Source organism: Rhinolophus hipposideros (assembly GCF_964194185.1).
Source record: "Rhinolophus hipposideros genome assembly, chromosome: 24".
Classification (NCBI taxonomy): Eukaryota; Metazoa; Chordata; class Mammalia; order Chiroptera; family Rhinolophidae; genus Rhinolophus; species Rhinolophus hipposideros.
In genome coordinates, this window is record NC_138070.1 from 24,440,279 (window position 1) to 24,457,939 (window position 17,661).

At 35.9% G+C, this 17,661-nt stretch overlaps 1 protein-coding gene across 5 annotated transcripts in view; it reads left to right on the forward strand.

Moving 5' to 3' along the window:
- CCDC15 (coiled-coil domain containing 15) overlaps positions 1–17,661 on the forward strand; it is a 65,419-nt gene that overhangs the window by 24,374 nt on the left and 23,384 nt on the right. For 4 of the 5 annotated variants that reach the window (XM_081037099.1, XM_081037097.1, XM_081037098.1 and 1 more), the window contains exons 10-12: positions 1,454–1,573; positions 7,212–7,304; positions 8,505–8,608. In XM_081037099.1, coding sequence (XP_080893225.1) covers positions 1,454–1,573; positions 7,212–7,304; positions 8,505–8,608 — 317 coding nt within the window. Of the gene's footprint in view, positions 1–1,453; positions 1,574–3,570; positions 3,814–7,211; positions 7,305–8,504; positions 8,609–17,661 lie in introns of those variants that run through there. The other variant, XM_081037101.1, reaches the window with a different exon arrangement.

A 17,661-nucleotide genomic window follows, 5' to 3' on the forward strand; every position in this document is an offset into this window, starting at 1 on the left:
AGTCCAGGTGAGAAAGCATACAAGTAGGAGTACTTGTGGAAATGACATAAGCTTGTCTCCTGGCTTTACCTTGGGAAAATGCTGGCAACATTATAAAAAATATTATCTTGTAGCCTTTTTTCAAATGTGTTGCTAAATAAAGAGTTGTCCTGTGCAAAAAAAAAAAAAAAAAAAAGAAAAAGAAAAAAAGCCAGGATAATCTGAGATTTGCTTTGAAATACTTCAGGAAAAAAAGTGGGAGAAGAACTAGATGAAAAAAACAACATTGCTAATCGTTGAAGCTGGGTGATGGGTATATTGGGATTCATTATACTATTTTTCCCCCTACTTTGATGTGTGTTTGGAAATTTTATATTACACACACACATACACGCACACCCCTGTGTTATATTATCCTCCCCTAGTTATTATTCTGGGGTTGTCACTGAAGTCTACATTATTGTCACTAACCCATCATTTCTGCTTAGACAATTAGTTTTGTCTTTTATGTAACCATCATCTTTTGAGAGATAGGCGTTTGAAAGAGGAATTGCTTCTAGGGTGCCATTGGCATGTTTCAGCCAGTATTGAAGACCTGACCTCTCCGGGAGAATAAACAGAGTGTACTGTCATGAGGAATAAGGAGCAGAGAATAAATTGCTTAGGTTTTGGTTTAAGATTGACAGGGTGACATAGTAACTGCTCCAGGGGCTTAGTGTTAAGGTCAGTAACAACAGGCAAGGATATAATATCATCTTGTTCTGTGATGTATCACCATTCTGACGTATTGACACTACTTCGGGCCAATTCACTGAAGCTTTTTCTATTGCCCTGGCATGATGCTCCTGCTTGGACACTTGATGTTCCAATGTTTATGTTGTCTGTTAGCACAGGAACTCTGGGCAGGCTTCACATTACATGTCAGATGAGAGATGCAGAAAGGAGTTATTTTGGGAGTGCCATGAATATCCAGGATCTAGGCTCTGCCAGAGAGCAGGCAGAGTGGAGGTAGTAAAGACTGAGCAGCAGAAAGTAAATTAGTTAGAGTTTGATGTGGGCTCGCCAGAGCTATGCCATCAGCAACAGTGATGATGGGGACAATAGTGGTATCTCTTATTAATACTATCAATAATATTAATATTATTATGAATAACAGCTTACATTCTTAAGCATTTACCATAGCCAAAATTGTTCTAGAACTTTGTATCCATTGTCTTGTTTAATTCTCACAATAACCCTGGGAGATAGAATCTATTATCCTTGTTTTATAGATGAAAAAACTTACAATTGCTTTGTGGACACTGTTAAAATCCACAGTCGTGGCGAGCAGTATAATGTCTACTTTTATGCCATAATATATCTGACTCTCCTGACCTGTTTAGATGACCTGAGGGCTCTCACTGCAGCCTGCAGTATTTTCACGACCATTATCTCACTGCTCATCCAATTTGGTGGGTGCTTTTGTATCTTTTAGAGCTTATACTCCAGGCAGCAGCCATCTGTTGGGACAGCTGAAAAATGGCGAGATTTGCTTCTGGATGGCAACCAGCATCCTCTACCCAAGCACCGGAGAGAGGCTTCCAGCAGAAGACAGGTAGTGCAGACCCTAGAGTCTGCACTGACTCTAGGATTACAGGATTACTCTAGGATTACTGCCTAGGATTACAGGCATTTACTGAGCTGGGAGTGGTAAGGCAGAGCAAAAAGCAGATTCTTGTTTTATTTCATAGTGTGTAAAACGTGTCCTGACCTAAGATTACTCTTGGGCTCTCATTGAAACCTATGGTATTGTCAGGAGCACTTGTTGTTTATTGGAAAAACTATATTCTATATGTATGTTCTTTAGAAAAGGTGTGTTTCTGGTGGCCATTGTCTTTTATGATGTGAGAGGAGAAGAAATGCGTGGTTTCTGGGGGGGAGGGGTCAGGAGGATGGTCCACCCAATGGCCCGGACTTGACCTCCATCAGTAGCTGGTAGAGCATAAGGCAGATCACCAAGAAATAAACTATTCAGAGCTCGGGCTGGAACTCATTAGGGTTACGTTATATTGCCTAAGTTTTGGTGTATTGAGTCAAGATCAGTAGGTTTTCAAGAAAATGTGAAAATACCCTGGCCTACTAAGATTTTTCCATTCCTTAGCTGAAGTCTAGTTTATTGCCATTAGAATTTTACCACTGTCTGGATAATTTCCATCTTGTGGTTTTATGTTATTTTTAAAAACAGACTTCGGGCAGCCAGCAGTGTTACGATATATGAACGAGATTAAGAGAAATTTCCTCTTGGCTCTTTTAAGGCAGCAGAAAGAAAAGGAGGCATACAGGCAGAAAGTAGGATTTGAGCTGAGGTTTCCAGAACTAAACTGCGGCTCTATTGTGATTTTTAGTTTGGGTCTGTAACGTTGGCCTAAGGGTATGCTGTCATTTTTATTCTTCATGGTCATTTATATATTCTGAACTGTGCCATGGTCTTTCCTGCCTCAGGTCTTCTGCATGTGTTTTTTCTCTATCTGGACATTCTTCCCTTTTTTCTTCACAACTCTCATCCTTTCTCATCCTTCAGGTTTCATCTACAGCTACAGTGTCAACTCCTTAGAAGACTGCCCTGAGCACCTTATCAAAAATAGCCCTCCCCTCTGCTGTTTCTCTTTATCCCTGCATTCTGCTTCCTTCTCAGTACACAAAACACTTCACTTTGTAATTGTTTACTTATTTACCTGTTTTCCACGGGTCTGTAAGCTTCATGAGGAAAGGCACACCAGCTTTGTTTACCAGTGAGTGGGCAGCTGTTAGCACAGTGCTGGTACCTGGTATTCTCTTGCTAAACACGTTCTGAATGAATTAGTCAATCAATCAAACACTTAATTGAGTACCTGTTAGGTGTTAGCAATTATTTAGGTGCTAACTATCAAAGACACAGCTGTGAACAAGATACAGCACTCAAATTCCTAAAGAAGAGACACTGACACATAAGCAGATGGTTATGAAGCAACATAACTCGTGCTATTGGATACACAGGGCGTTAACTGAGCACAAAAGAGGGTCCCTAACCCTGGCTGTTCAGCAGAGGGTGCAGCTTTGTGGACACAACCTCTTCTTGTCCTTCTGCCATGCCAGCCCTGAATATCCTCAGCCCTGGATCAGCCCTTTCTCCTTGGAGACGCCCAAATAATCAAGCTATATGGGAGAAAACACTTTATTCGTCTAGATTTGACCCACGTCTGTACTAGTGCTCACAATCCCAGCTGGGTCCCCAGTGCTGCTGAGCATTTTCTTACCTGCCCCTTGTGGCCCACACTGACAACTCAAACCTTAAACACCCTGTAAAGTTCTTGCCCTTCCCCCATAATCTCCGCTTTCATAAAGAAAATAGAAGCCATCACATAATAACTGCTTTAGCCATGTATTTTGTTGCCATTCTTCCTATTCCTACTGTCTTAGAGGAGGAGTTGTCTCTCTCTGGACACATTTTCTGGATTTTCTTGCCACTTTTTCTGCTGGGTCTAACTTTGAATATTATATTGTAAGATTCTGGTTCTTGTTAAAATCCTCTGAAGAAGGTTGCATCTTTTTTTTTTTTTTTTTTTTTTCTAGCAGGCAGTCAACCTGGTCAAGTTCAGACTATCAGTTGTTTCACCTCCTGTGAACAGTGGCTTGTGTGTTAGTTTGGTTCCCCAAGGCTTGTTGTGCCCCGTTAGGTCCACGCCGTGCCCATACAGCTCAAGGGTGAGTCTGGGACATGTGCCAGTGCATACACAGAATTAAGGGAGCCACTTCTCTAGCTCGCTTCTCTTCAGAATACCCAGCCCCCACTCTGTCCAGACCCCATGGGCTGTGTTTCTCAGAATTTTTAGCTTCAGTCAGTGAGAGAGATAGGCCCATAGTGGACTTACTCCTTTGCTGGTGCTGGCAGTCCACTTTGTCTTACTTTTTGGAAAGCAGAAAATAATTTCATTTTTATTGTAGTAAAAGTAAACACAAACAGAAAGGAAAAAAAAAACACAAAAATTCCAGTGAGAACCACCAATTAGCCTTTCATTATGTATCATTTTCTGATTTTATCTGTAACAAACAAATACATAACTTTAAAAATAATAGCCTTATTGAGATATGCAGTCAATTCTTGTTACTTACGATACTTAATAGTCTATAAAATTGCCTCAAACACTGAATTAGCAAATTCTGAAGTACATGGCTCCTAGGGGAGGTACAGGGTTAGGTGCCTACGAGCCTCTGATTACAACATTTTGGTCAACTGACCTATACATATCCTTGTTTTATGTGTATTTCTATTTAAAGACACCTTATTTAATATATATTGTTGATTCATTAACATTGAACTCAGCCAATAACACTATGGCATGTACCTGAATGAAGCTTATTAAATACAAGTATTTTCTCTATAAGACACATCATAGCCTTCTTATGCTTGGGAATACTAGATAGTACTATAGCACTGTGGCTGGGGGCCATTTTAAAGAGCAAAATCACCAACAAAATGCAAAAAATGTAAAAAACTTGGCATTAAATATACCTTCATGCTTGTTTATAGTATGAAGGCCGAAAACAAAATCGTGTTCAACCTCAGCTGGTAATGTGCACAATTGGCGACTCAAGTTTTTCACAATACTCTGCTTGTCTACAAATGACCACAAAAGCACCAGGAGTAGTGATTTTGGGATTACAAATAAATTTTAGCAAATAAGTGAATTCACAAATAAGGAATATGCAAGTGATGAGGACTGGATGTAATTTACATGCCATACAATTAACCCTTTTAAAATGTACAGTTCAGTGTTTTTAGTATATTCAAAGGGTTGTACAAACATTGTTCCGATCAATTTCAGAACATTTTCATCATCCCAAAAAGTCCTGTACCCATTAGCAACCCCCTTTTCCCAGCCTCTGGCAACTACTAATCTACTTTCTGTCACTATAGATTTGCCTTTTTTGGGCATTTCATATAAATGGGATTATGCACTACATCTGGCTTTTGTGACTATCTTATTTCATTGAGCGTCATGTTTTCAAAGTTCATTGACCTTGTGGCATGTAGCAGAACTTCATTCCTATGCATTGGATAATATTCCATTCTATGCATTTAGCACATTTTATTTATCCATTTCTTAGTTGATGGATATTTGGATTGTTTCCACTTCTTGGCTGTTATGAATAATGCTGCTATGACTATTCGTGTACAAGTTTTTTGTTGATACATGTTCTCATTTCTCTTGGATATATACATAGGTGTAGAATTGCTGGGCCAAATGCTCTCTTTTGAGGGACTGCCAGACTGGTTTCCAGAGTGCCTGCACTATTGTTCATTCCTACTAGTAGTGTATGAGGGTTCCAGTTTGTCTACATACTCACCAACACTTGTTATTACCTGTCTTTTTAATTGTAGCTATCTTTGTGGGTGTGAAGTAATATTTCACTGTGGTTTTGATTTACATTTTCCTGATGGTTAATGATGAGCATCTTTCATGTGCTTATTGGCCATTTGCATATCTTCTTTGGAAAACTGTCTAATAGATCCTCTGCCCAATTTGTAATTGGGTTGTCTTTTGATTATTGAGTTATGTGAGTTCTTAATATATTCAATGTACAGGTTCCTTATTAGTTACATAATTTGCAAATGTTTTTTTTCCAGTCTGTGGGTTATCTTTTCACTTTCTTTATGGTTTCCTTTGCAGCACAAAAGTTTTTAATTTTGATGAAGACCAATTTATCTACTTTTTCTTTTGTGGCTTGTGTTTTTGGTGTCATATCTAAGAAACCTTCTCCTCATCCAAGGTCATGAAGACTTACTCTTATGTGTTTCTATAAGAATTTTATGTTTTTTACATTTAGGTATGTGTTCTACTTTGAGTTAATATTTGTCGCTTTAATATTTGTATAAGAGTCGCTTTAATATTTGTATAAGAGTCAATTTTTGCTGTTACTTAGGTAGGGATCCAACTTCACTCTTTTTCATGTGAATATCCAGTTATCTTACCACCATTTGTTGAAAAGACTATGCTTACTCATTGAATTTCTTGGCACTCTTGTCAAAAATCATTTGATTATAAATAGAAGGGTTTGTTTCTGAATTATTAATTCTATTTTGTTATCTATACGTCTATCCTTATGCTGGTACCACACTGACTTGATTACTCTAGTTTTGTAGTAAGTTTTGAAATTGGGAGGAGTGAATCCTCCAACTTGTTCTTCTGTTTCAAGATCATCTCAGCTATTCTAGGTCCCTTGCATTTTCATATGAATTTAAGAATCACCTGGTCAACTTCTACAAAGAAGTCAAATGAAATTTTAATAGAGATTGCATTAAATCTGTTGATCAGTTTGGGGAATACTGCCATCTTAACAATATTAAGTCTTCTGATCCGTGAACATGAGATATCTTTCCATTCATTTAGATCTTCTTTAATTTCTTTCAACGTTTTGTAAGTTTCTGAGTTTAAAATTTATACTTTGTTAATAATTTATTCCTTAGTGTTTTTGATAGTATTATAAATGGGTTTTCCCCTTAATTTCACTTTCGGATTGTTTATTGCAAGTCTATAGAAATATAATTGATTTTTGTTTACTGATCTTATATCCTGCAACTTCCCTGAAAGATAAATGACTTTTATGCTAAAAAGATAAAAGTAATTTTAAGCTTTCATTTATAAATGGTACAGATCATAATCTGATCTATAAGATGTCCAAATTATGGACATACCAAGTAATGTCCTAAAGTTTTCCTAGTAATGTGGGAGGAATTAGCTCCAGTTTCCTCCCTGCCATGTCAGTTGATTGTTATAATATTCCCAGGTTCTTATTCTCAGGACTCTCACCCATCAAGAGAGGTGTAAACTGAAAATGCTTATAGATTTGAGATATTAAGAGAACTGGCTTTATATCTTGGATTGAATCCCAGGCACACTCATGATAGAATGATTTCAAGTAAGCACTTTAGAAGAACTTTCATTCTGAACATTTTGACTTGTTATCACTTCATCCATGTTTTGATCTGAATTTTTTTCTTTGGTTTATTGTTTTTTTCCCCTTTTTTCCGGTTAATTCCTTCTGAAACTGCTTCCTTTCATTCTTTTTAACATATATATGTAGTTTTTTTTATCCAGTTGAGCTAGCTCCAAGTTGCAGGAGGAGAGAATCAATAGATGAAAATATCAAAAGCATGTACAGGGCTAGCTTTTGGCAGTTTTGTCACTTTGTGTGACTGGACTTTCTAACAGGTTTGTGATGAATATCAATCAGGATTGAACACTGAATTCCTAACTCCACTGGCACTTCAGTCTGGAGTAGATCAAGAAGAAGACAAGAAAGAGGTATGGAATGATAATCGCTTTTGGACATCAGTGTTTCTACCATAGTAGTATATGTGAAATTGGAAATAATTTCTGTGTCCTAACACCTTAGTAGCTAATACTACAAATTCCATAGATAAAAGCAAATTACTTGAATCATTATAATATGTCGAACTTCTCTTCTAAGTTCCTAGGATTTAGGGTACTTTTATGTAAAGTCAGAGATATGATCCTAGTGAATTTCTCTAGTTAGTGATATTTGCCACAATAACGTCTTTGAAGGAAGAGCTTTAATTTATGGCTTCCTTTTTTTTCTTTTCAATCTAAAGTTAGTTTAAACAAACAGTTTTTAACACCAGCCGTGCACCAGAATCAGATGTGGAGCTTTTTTCAAAATACAAATGCCTGGATATACTGAAACCAGATATACTGAATTGGTAACTGAAAAGGTAGTTTTGGGCATTTGTGTTTTTCAAAAAATACCACTGATGATTGTACTGTATTGTCAATATTGAGAACTGCTATTAGACTTTTAACAGTTTTTGCTAAAAGGACACAGCTACTTAAAGGGCAAAAACATATCTATGTATATGAGTATCTTGAGTAGCTTGTGTCCTTATGGGAGAATGTATAAATACAGATGTATGAACATAATACACACACGGCAGTAGCACTTGCTTTTATTATACTTGTTCCCTTTAAAAGTATAATGCTCTGGTATTCCTCAGTCCTTCTCTCCTCCCCACCATGTTAGGCTAGGCTTAGAGTATGCTCTTGTGGTTTTAATTTTGAAAAGTTAAAGTGACTATTGTTCTGTGATACAATACCTCTCACATTCTTTCTGTGGCCCTGATTCTATGCTACTTACTACTTGGGAATACAGAGTGAATATGGTATATGTCTTATATCACATATAATCATACATATCACATATAATCATTTTCTCTAGTGCTGTTGACCAGGGACTGTACTAAGGACAAACTAAATTATTATTCTCTGATTTGTCTGTAACATCTAATAGCTATCTGTGTGCTTGAAAATAGAAAGCTCTTGCTGTATGTGATATTATCTTGAGTCACCACAAATAGAAGGAAATTAAGGACTTTGTTTCATGTGACTTATGTATCATAAGGCTTTCTTGTCTAAGACACAAGGATATTTTCCTTCCTTGGAAAGTCCTCTGAGTGCAGAATCTTAACAATTTTAACTTTTTTCCTTTAGCGTCAAAAGCAGTACTTGAGATACAGACGACTTTTCATGGATATTGAAAGAGAACAAGTAAAAGAACAACAAAGGCAAAAAGAACACAGGAAGAAAATTGAAAAGTGAGTTCTTTGATCCGTCCTGTGATACCAGTTAAGGGGATTTTGGAAGCTTAAGTTCTAGAAAAAATCAGACAGTGATTTTGCCTTCTGATCCATAGTGGAAACAAATATTTTTGATCTTGGAAGAAGTATTAAAAGATGGTTAAGAGAGCTATGTTTTTTTAATAGACTATTTATTTTGGAACAATTATAGGTTCATAGCAAAGTTAAGCATAAAGTACAGAGAGTTCCCATTTACCCCCTGCCTCTGCAGTGGACTGCCTCTCCCGCTATTAACATCCTGTACCACAGTGGTACATTTGTTACAACTGATAAACCTACGTGGACCCATCATAATCTGTATTTTACATTTGGATTCATTCTTGAAGTTGTAGATTGTTACAGGTTTTGACTAATGTATAATGATACGTATCCATCATTATAGTATCATACAAAATAGTTTCAGTACCCTAAAAATCCTGTGGTACACCTATTCATCTCTCCCTCCCCCAACCTCTGGCAACACTGACTTTTTTACTGTATCCATTGTTTGCCATTTCCAGAATGTCATAGAGTTCAAATCATACAGTACGCAACCTTTTCAGTTGGCTTCTTTCACTTAGTAATTTGCATTTAGGGTTCCTCCAATGCCTTTTCATGACTTGATAGCTCATTTCTTTTTAGTACTGAATAATATTCTGTTGTCTGAATGAGCCACAGTTTATTTATCCATTCACCTACTGAAGTACATCTTGGTTTCTTCCAATTTTTGGCATTTATGAGTAAAGTTGTTATAAATATTGGTATGCAGGTTTTATGTGGGCATAAATTTTTAACTCCTTTGGGTAAATACCAAGGAGTGTGTTTGCTGGATTGTAAGAGTTTTTTTCCTCTTGTTAGAAACTGCCAAACTGTCTTCCAAAGTGGCTGTACCATTTTGCATTCCACCAGCAGTAAATGAGAGCTCTTGTTGTTCCACATCCTTGTCAGCATTTGGTGTTGTCAGTGTTTCGGATTTTGGCCATGCTAATACGTGTATGTAGTATCTCATTGTTGTTTTTAATCTGCAATTCCCTAATGACATATGATGTAGTACATCTTTTCACATACAGTTGACGCTTGAACAATGTTGGGGTTAGGGACACCGACTGCCTGCAGTCGAAAACCTGTGTATAACTTTTGACTGCCCCCCAATTTTGTCTTTTTAATTATAGTTTACTGGGGTGACAATGGTTAGTAAAGTTACATAAGTTTCAGGTGTACAATTCTGTAGTACATTTGTGACAACATGGATGGATCTTGAGATTATTATGCTAAGCGTAATAAGTCAGACAAAAAGTTGAGCGCCTATGATTTCACTGATATGTGGGATATAAAACTGAAAACAACAAAGGAACAAGACAAACAAATAAAGAAACGAAAACTCATAGACACAGTCAGTAGTTTAGTTGTTCCCAAAATTTTAACTACAGTCATCTCTTGGTATCCATCAGGGATTGGTTCTAGGACCACCCCCCCACCATGGATACTAAAATCTGTGGATGCTCAAGTCCATGATATCAAATGACATAGAACAATGCATACAGTTGGCCCTTGGCATCTATGGATTAAAAATACTGTTTTCTATCTGCGGTGGTTGAATCCACACATGTAAAACCCGGGGATACAAATAGCCAACTGTATAATTATTGAAAAGTATCCATGTATAAGTGACCTGCTCAGTTTACCCATGTTTTTCAAGGGTAAACTGTACTTATTTGCCATCTATATATCTTCTTTGGTAAAATATCTGTTTGGTTTTTTAGCCCATCTTTTAATTGGGTTATTTGTTTCCTTATTTTTGAGTTTTAAAAGTTCTTTGTATATATTGGATAATAGTCCTTTATCAGATGCATCTTTTGTAAATATTTTCTCCCAGTTTGTGGCTTAAATTCTTGTTCTCTTGACATTATCTATCAGAGAACAGAAGTTTTTAAGTTTAATGAAGTCCAGCTTATAATTCTTTAGTGGATGATGCCTTTGGTGTTGTATCTGAAAAGTTATTGCCATACCCAAAGTCACCTAGATTTTTTCTTATGTTACCTTCTAGGAGTTTTGTAGTTTTGTGTTTTACATTTAGTTCCTTGATCCATTTTTAGTTAATTTTGTGAGGAGAGTAATATCTGTGTCTAAATTTATATTTTTGCACATGGGTATTCAGTTGTTCCTGCACCATTTGTTGAAAAGACTATCTTTGCTCCATTGTATTGATCTTTGTCAAAGATCAGTTAATTATGCTTATGTGTGTGCATTTCTAGGCTCTCTTTTCTGTTCTATTGACCTATTTATTTATCTATTCTTTTGTCAATACCACACTGTCTCAAAAGGGAAATGATGCCTATAAGAGACTCACATTAGCTTTAAGGATATGCATAGGTTGAAAGTGAAGGGATGGAAAATGATATTCCATGCAAATGGTCACCAAAGAAGAACAAGGATGTCTATCCTTTGATCAAAACAGACTTTAAATTAAAAAGGGTCACAATAGACAAAAAAGATCATTACATAATGATAAAGGTATCAATTCGTCAAGACAATTTAACAATTGTAAATATTTATGTACTCAACATTGGAGCATGTAAATATATAAAGCAAATACTAACAGTACTGAAAAGAGAAATAAACAGCAATACAATAATAGTCGGTGACTTTAATACCTGACTCTCAACAGTGGAAAATCAATGAGGAAACTGCTGACTTGAACAACTATAGATCAAATGTACCTAACATGCACATCCAGAACATTCTGTCCAACAGCAGCAGAACACACATTCTTCTCAGGAACACACAGAACATTCTTCAGGATGGATCATATGTTGGGCCATAAAACAAGTCTTAAAAATTCAAGAAGATTGAAATTATATCAAGTATCATTTCCACCCACAATGATATGAAACTAGAAATTAATAACAGGAAATTGGAAAATTCACAAATACATGGAAACTAAGCTGTACACTCCTGAACAGCCAATGGATCCAAGAATAAACCAAAAGAGAAATTTAAAAATATCAATACAAACAAAATGAAAATATTACATACCAAAACTTATTGGATGCAGCAACAACTGTTCTAAAAGGAAAGTTTATAGCTGTAAATGCCTTTATTATGAAAAAAAAGATCTCAAATAAACAACCTAAGCTTACAACACAAAGATAATAAAAGACAAGCAAACTGAGTCCAAAGTTAGCAGAAGGAAAGAACGATTAGAGCAGAAATAAATGAAATAGAGAATAGGAAAAAATAGAAAAGTTCAGTGAAACTAAGAATTGCTTTTTTGAAAAGAAGCAAATTTTAAAATCCTTAGCTAGATTAACCAAGATAGAAAAGGAGAACTCAAATAAATGAAATTGTAAATGAAAGAAGAGACGTTACAACTGATACCACAGAAACACAAAGGATCATAAGAAACTACTATAAACAATTATATGCCAACAAATTGGACACCTAACAGAAATGATGAATTCCTAGAAATATGCAACCTATCAAGACTGAATCATGAAGAAATAGAAAAACTGAACAGACCAATTCCAGGAAGGAGACTGAATCAGTAATCAGAAACCTCCCAGCAAACAAAAGTCCAGGACCAGATGGCTTTGCTGGTGAATTCTACCAAGCATTTAAAGAAGAATTAATGCTAGTTCTTCTCAAACTCTTCCAGAAAATAGAAGAAGTAAAACTTTCCAACTCATTATGAGGCCAATATTACCCTGATACCAACAAGGATATTATAGGAAAAGAAATTTACAGGCCAATATCCCTGATGAACATGGGTATAAAAAGTCTCAACAAAGTATTAGCCACCTGAATTCAACAACACATGAAAAGGATCGTACACCATGATCAAGTGGGATTTATTCCAGGTATGCGAGGATGGTTCAACATCCACAAGACAACCATTATGACACACTACATTGCCAAAATGAAAGATAAAAATTATGTGATTGTATCAATAGATACTGAAAAAGCATTTGACAAAATTTATCCATTCATGATTAAAAACTCTCAACAAACTGGCTATGGAGGGAATGTACGTCAACATACAAAGGTCGTATTTGACAGTGCTAATATCATACTCAATGGTGAAGAGCTGAAAGCTTGTCCTTTAAGATCAGGAACAAGACAAGATTGCTTACTCTTGCGTTTTTAATATAGTACTGGAAGCCCTAGCCAGAGCAGTTGGACAAGAAAAAGAAAGAAAATGCATCTCAATTGGAAAGGAACAATTAAAACTGTCACTATTTGAAGATGACATGATATTATATGTAGAAAAGCCTAAACATTTCACCAAAAATCTATTAGAACTAATTAATGAATTCAGTAAAGTTGCAAGATATAAAATCAATTTACAAAAATTGGTTGTATTTCTATACACTAACAATGAACTATTGGAAAGAGAAATTAAGAAAGCAATCCTATTTACAGTAGCATCAAAAAGAATAAAATATTTAGGAATAAATTTGACCAAGGACCCAATAAATTAAAAAAAAATAATTTTGACCAAGGAGGTGAAAGATCCATACACTGAGAACTCTGAAACACTGATGAAAGAAGTTGAAGAAGACACAAATAAGTTAAAGATAGTCCATGCTCATGGATTGTAAGAATTCATATTTTTAATGCCCATACTATCTGAAGTGATCTGCAGATTCAGTGCAGATTCAGTGCAGATTCAGTGCAGTCCCTATCAAAAGTCCAACAGCAGAAATAGAACAAGCAATCCTAAAATATGTATGGAACCACAGGTGACTCTAAATAGCCAAAGCAATCTTGAGAAAGGAGAACAAAGCTGGAGGCATCACACTTCCTGATTTCAAACTACATTACAAAGCTATAGTGATCAAAACAGTATGGTATTGACATTAAAACAGATACAGATATCAGTGGAACAGAATAAAGAGCCTAGAAATAAATCCATTAATTTGTGACAAAGATCTAAGAGCATACAACGGGGAAAGGATAGTCTGTTTAGTAAGTGGTATTGGGAAAAGTGGATATCCACATGCAAAAGAATGAAAATGGACCCCTTCCTTACACCGTCAAAAATCAACTCAAAATGGATTAAAGACTTGAATGTAAGACCTGAAACTGTAATATTCCTAGAAGGAAACATAAGGGTAAGCTCCTTGACATTCGTCTTGGCAATGATATTTTGGATATTATGCTATAAACACAAGAGCAAAAATAATCAAGTTGGATTACATCAAACTTAAAAGCTTCTGCACAACAAAGGATTTTATTTTAATGAAATAAACATGCAGCCTGTAGAATGAGAGAAAATATTTGCAAAACATATATCTGATAAGGGGTTCATATCTAAAATATATAAGGAACTCGTACAACTCAATAGAAAAGAGACCAAACAATCCAATTTAAAAATGGGCAAAGGAGATGACATGATGCTTCATAGAGAGAAACCCAAAGACTCCACCAAAACACGATTAAAACTGATAAATGAATTTAGTGAAGTAGCAGGATACAAAATTAATATTCAGAAATCAGTTGCATTTGTATATACCGATAATAAACTATAAGAAGAAATTAAGAAAACAGTCCCCTTTACAATTGCTTCAAAAACTATAAAATACTTAGGAATAAATTTAACCAAAGAAGTAAAACACCTGTACTCAGAAAATTATTAGACACTGAAGAGAGGAATTAAAAAAGATACAAATAAATGGAAAAACAAACCATGCTCATGGATTGGAAGAATTAATATAGTTAAAATGTTCATACTGCCCAAGGCAATATACAAACTACCAAGGACATTTTTCACAGAAATAGAACATACAATCCTAAAATTTATATGGAACCATAAAAGACCTTGAATAGCCATGGCAATCTTGAGAAATAAGAACAAAGTGGGAGGTATCATGATACCTGATATCAAATCATACAAGGCTATAGTAATTAAAACAGCATGGTATTGACATCAAAACAGACACATAGATCAATGGAACAGAATAGAGAGCCCAGAAATAAATCCATGCTTATATGCTCATTTAATCTAATGGAAGCAAGAATTTACATTCGGGTAAAGACAGTCTATCAATATATGGTTCTGGGAAACCTGGACAGACACATGCAAAAAAATGAAGCTGGACCACCTGCTTACACCATATACAAGAATAAATTCAAAATGGATTAAAGACTTAAATGTAAGATCTGAAACCATAAAACTCCTAGAAGAAAATACAGGAAGAAAATTTGCAGACATTACCTTTCGTAATATTTTCACTGATATATCCCTTCAGGCAAGGGAAGTAAGAGAAAAAATAAACATATGGGATTACATGAAACTAAAAAGTTTTTTTCATAGCAAAGGAAACCATCAATAAAACAAAAAGGCATGCCACTGAATGGGAGAAGATATTTGTCAGTGATACATCTGGTAAGGGGTTAATGTCCAAAATTTATAAACAACTCATTCAACTCAACACCAAAAAAACAACCCAATTAAAAAATGGGCAGAGGACATGAGGGGGCATTTTTCTAAAGAGGACATACAGATGGCAAACAGACATATGAAAAAATGCTCAATCTCACTAATCATTAGAGAAATGCAAGAAAAAACCACAATGAGATACCACCTCACTCCGGTCAGAATGTCTATCATCAATAAATCAACAAACAACAAGTGCTGGTGAGGATGTGGAGAAAAGGGAACCCTCATGCACAGTTAGTGAGATTGCATATTGGTACAGCCCCTATGGAGGTATCTCAAAAAACTGGAAATGGGACTATCTTATGACCCAGCAATTTCACTGCTAGGTACCTATCCAGAGAAATCCAAAACACTAATTTGAAAAAATTTATGCACCCCAGTGTTTATTGCAGCACTATTAACGATAGCCAAGACATGGAAACAACCAAAATGCCCATTGGTAGATGACTGGGTTAAGGAACTGTGGTACATTTATACAATGGAGTATTACTTGGCTATAAAGAAGAATGAAATCTTACCATTTACAACAATATGGATGGACCTAGAGAACATTATGCTAAGTGAAATAAGTCAGACAGAGAAAGACAAATACCATGTAATCTCGCCTTACATGTGGAATCTAAAGAACAGAATAAATGAACAAACTAATCAAACAGTCTCAGAGATATAGAGAAAAAAACAGAGTTGCTAGATGGGAAGTGGGTGGGGATGGGAGAAAGGGTGAGGGGATTAGAAGGCACAATTGGTAACCACAGAGTTGCCATGGGGATACAAAGGACAGTTTGGGGAGTATAATCAGTAATGTTATAAAGATTTTGTACGGTATCTGATGGACACTTGTCTTATTGGGGAAACCACTTCATGGGCAGTGTAGGTGCCTGACTGCTGTAGTGTGCACCTGAAGCTGAAGCTGAATAGTGATGGCTGTCCACTGTGGTTTAATATATATATGTATGTATGTATGTATGTATATGCATGGGATGTGGAGTGCAGCGCAGGGAAAGGTGTCAGTGGAACTGTGGTGACTATGTGTGATGTCGGAGGGGTGGTAGATTGGGGCAGGAGGGTTGTCATTTTGTGAGGGGGTAAATTTCCAACTATTACATTGTTTTGTACACTTGAAACTAATTTAAAAAAATGGGCAAAGGACCTGAATAGACATTTTCCAAAGAAGATATGCAGATGGCCAACAGGTACATAAAAAGGTGCTCAATATCACTAATTATCAGGGAAATGCAAATGAAAATCATAATGAGATATCACCTCATACCTGTTTGAATGGCTATCATCGCGAAGACAAGAAATATATATTGGCAAGAATGTAGAGAAAAGGGAACCTTTGTGCTCTGTTGGTGGGAACATAAATTGGTACAGCCACTATGGAAATGAAATCTTACCATTTACAACAATTTGGATGGACCTAGAGAACATTATGCTAAGTGAAATAAGTCAGACAGAGAAAGACAAATACCATGTGATCTCGCTTACATGTGGAATCTAAAGAACAGAATAAATGAACAGTATGGAGATTCCTCAAAAAATTGCAAGTAGAATTACCATATGATCCAGTAACTCCTCTTCTGAGTATATATCCAAAGGAAATGAAACACTATCTCAAAGACATAGCTGCACCCCCATGTTCATTGCAGCATCATTTGCAATAGCCAAGACATGGAAACCACCTACGTGTCTGCAGGCAGGTGAATGGATAAAGAAAATGTGGTACATATATATTAGGTTGGTGCAAAAGTAATTGTGGCTAAAAAGGTTAAAAATAATTGCAAAACCTGCAATTACTTTTGCACCAACCTAATGATATCAGCCATGAATAAAAGGAAATTCTTCTGTTTGTGACAATATGAATGAACCTTGAGGGCATTATGTTAAGTGAAATAAGTCAGAGAAAGACGAATACTTTATGACCTCACACATATATGAAATCTAAAGAAGCCAACTCATAGAAACAGAGAATAGATTGGTGGTAGCCAATTCCTGGGGGGTGAGATGGGGGAAAAGAGATGTTGGTCAAAGGGTATAAACTTTCATTTGTTAGATGAATAATTTCTGAGGATCTAATAATGTACAGCATGATGATTATAGTTAACATACTGTATTGTATACTTGGAATTTGCTAAGAAAGTGGATCTTAAAATGTTATCACACACACACACATACAGAAGGTAACTATGTGAGGTGATAGATGTATTCACTAACCTTACTGTGGTAATCATTTCACAATATACATATACGTGCATTATCAAATCATCACATTGTACGCCTTAAAGTTATATAATGTTATTTGACAGTTATGTCTTAGTAAAGCTGAGGGGGGAAAATGTGAGTTCCAAGGCAAGGACATCCCCTCTTATCCAGGTCCGAGAGTGATACTGCACTTACTCAGCAAATGTTAATTTGGCGTCTTTCATGTCCTAGGCACAGGCAATATGAAGATAAATAAAATACTTTTTTTAAAAGAACTAACTCATAGTCTAAGGTGGATGGGGAACAATTGTATACAAATAAGTAACATAATTAGTATAATAGAAGAAGTAGGTATAAAGTCGCTGAGAGCACAGAACAGGGATTACTGATT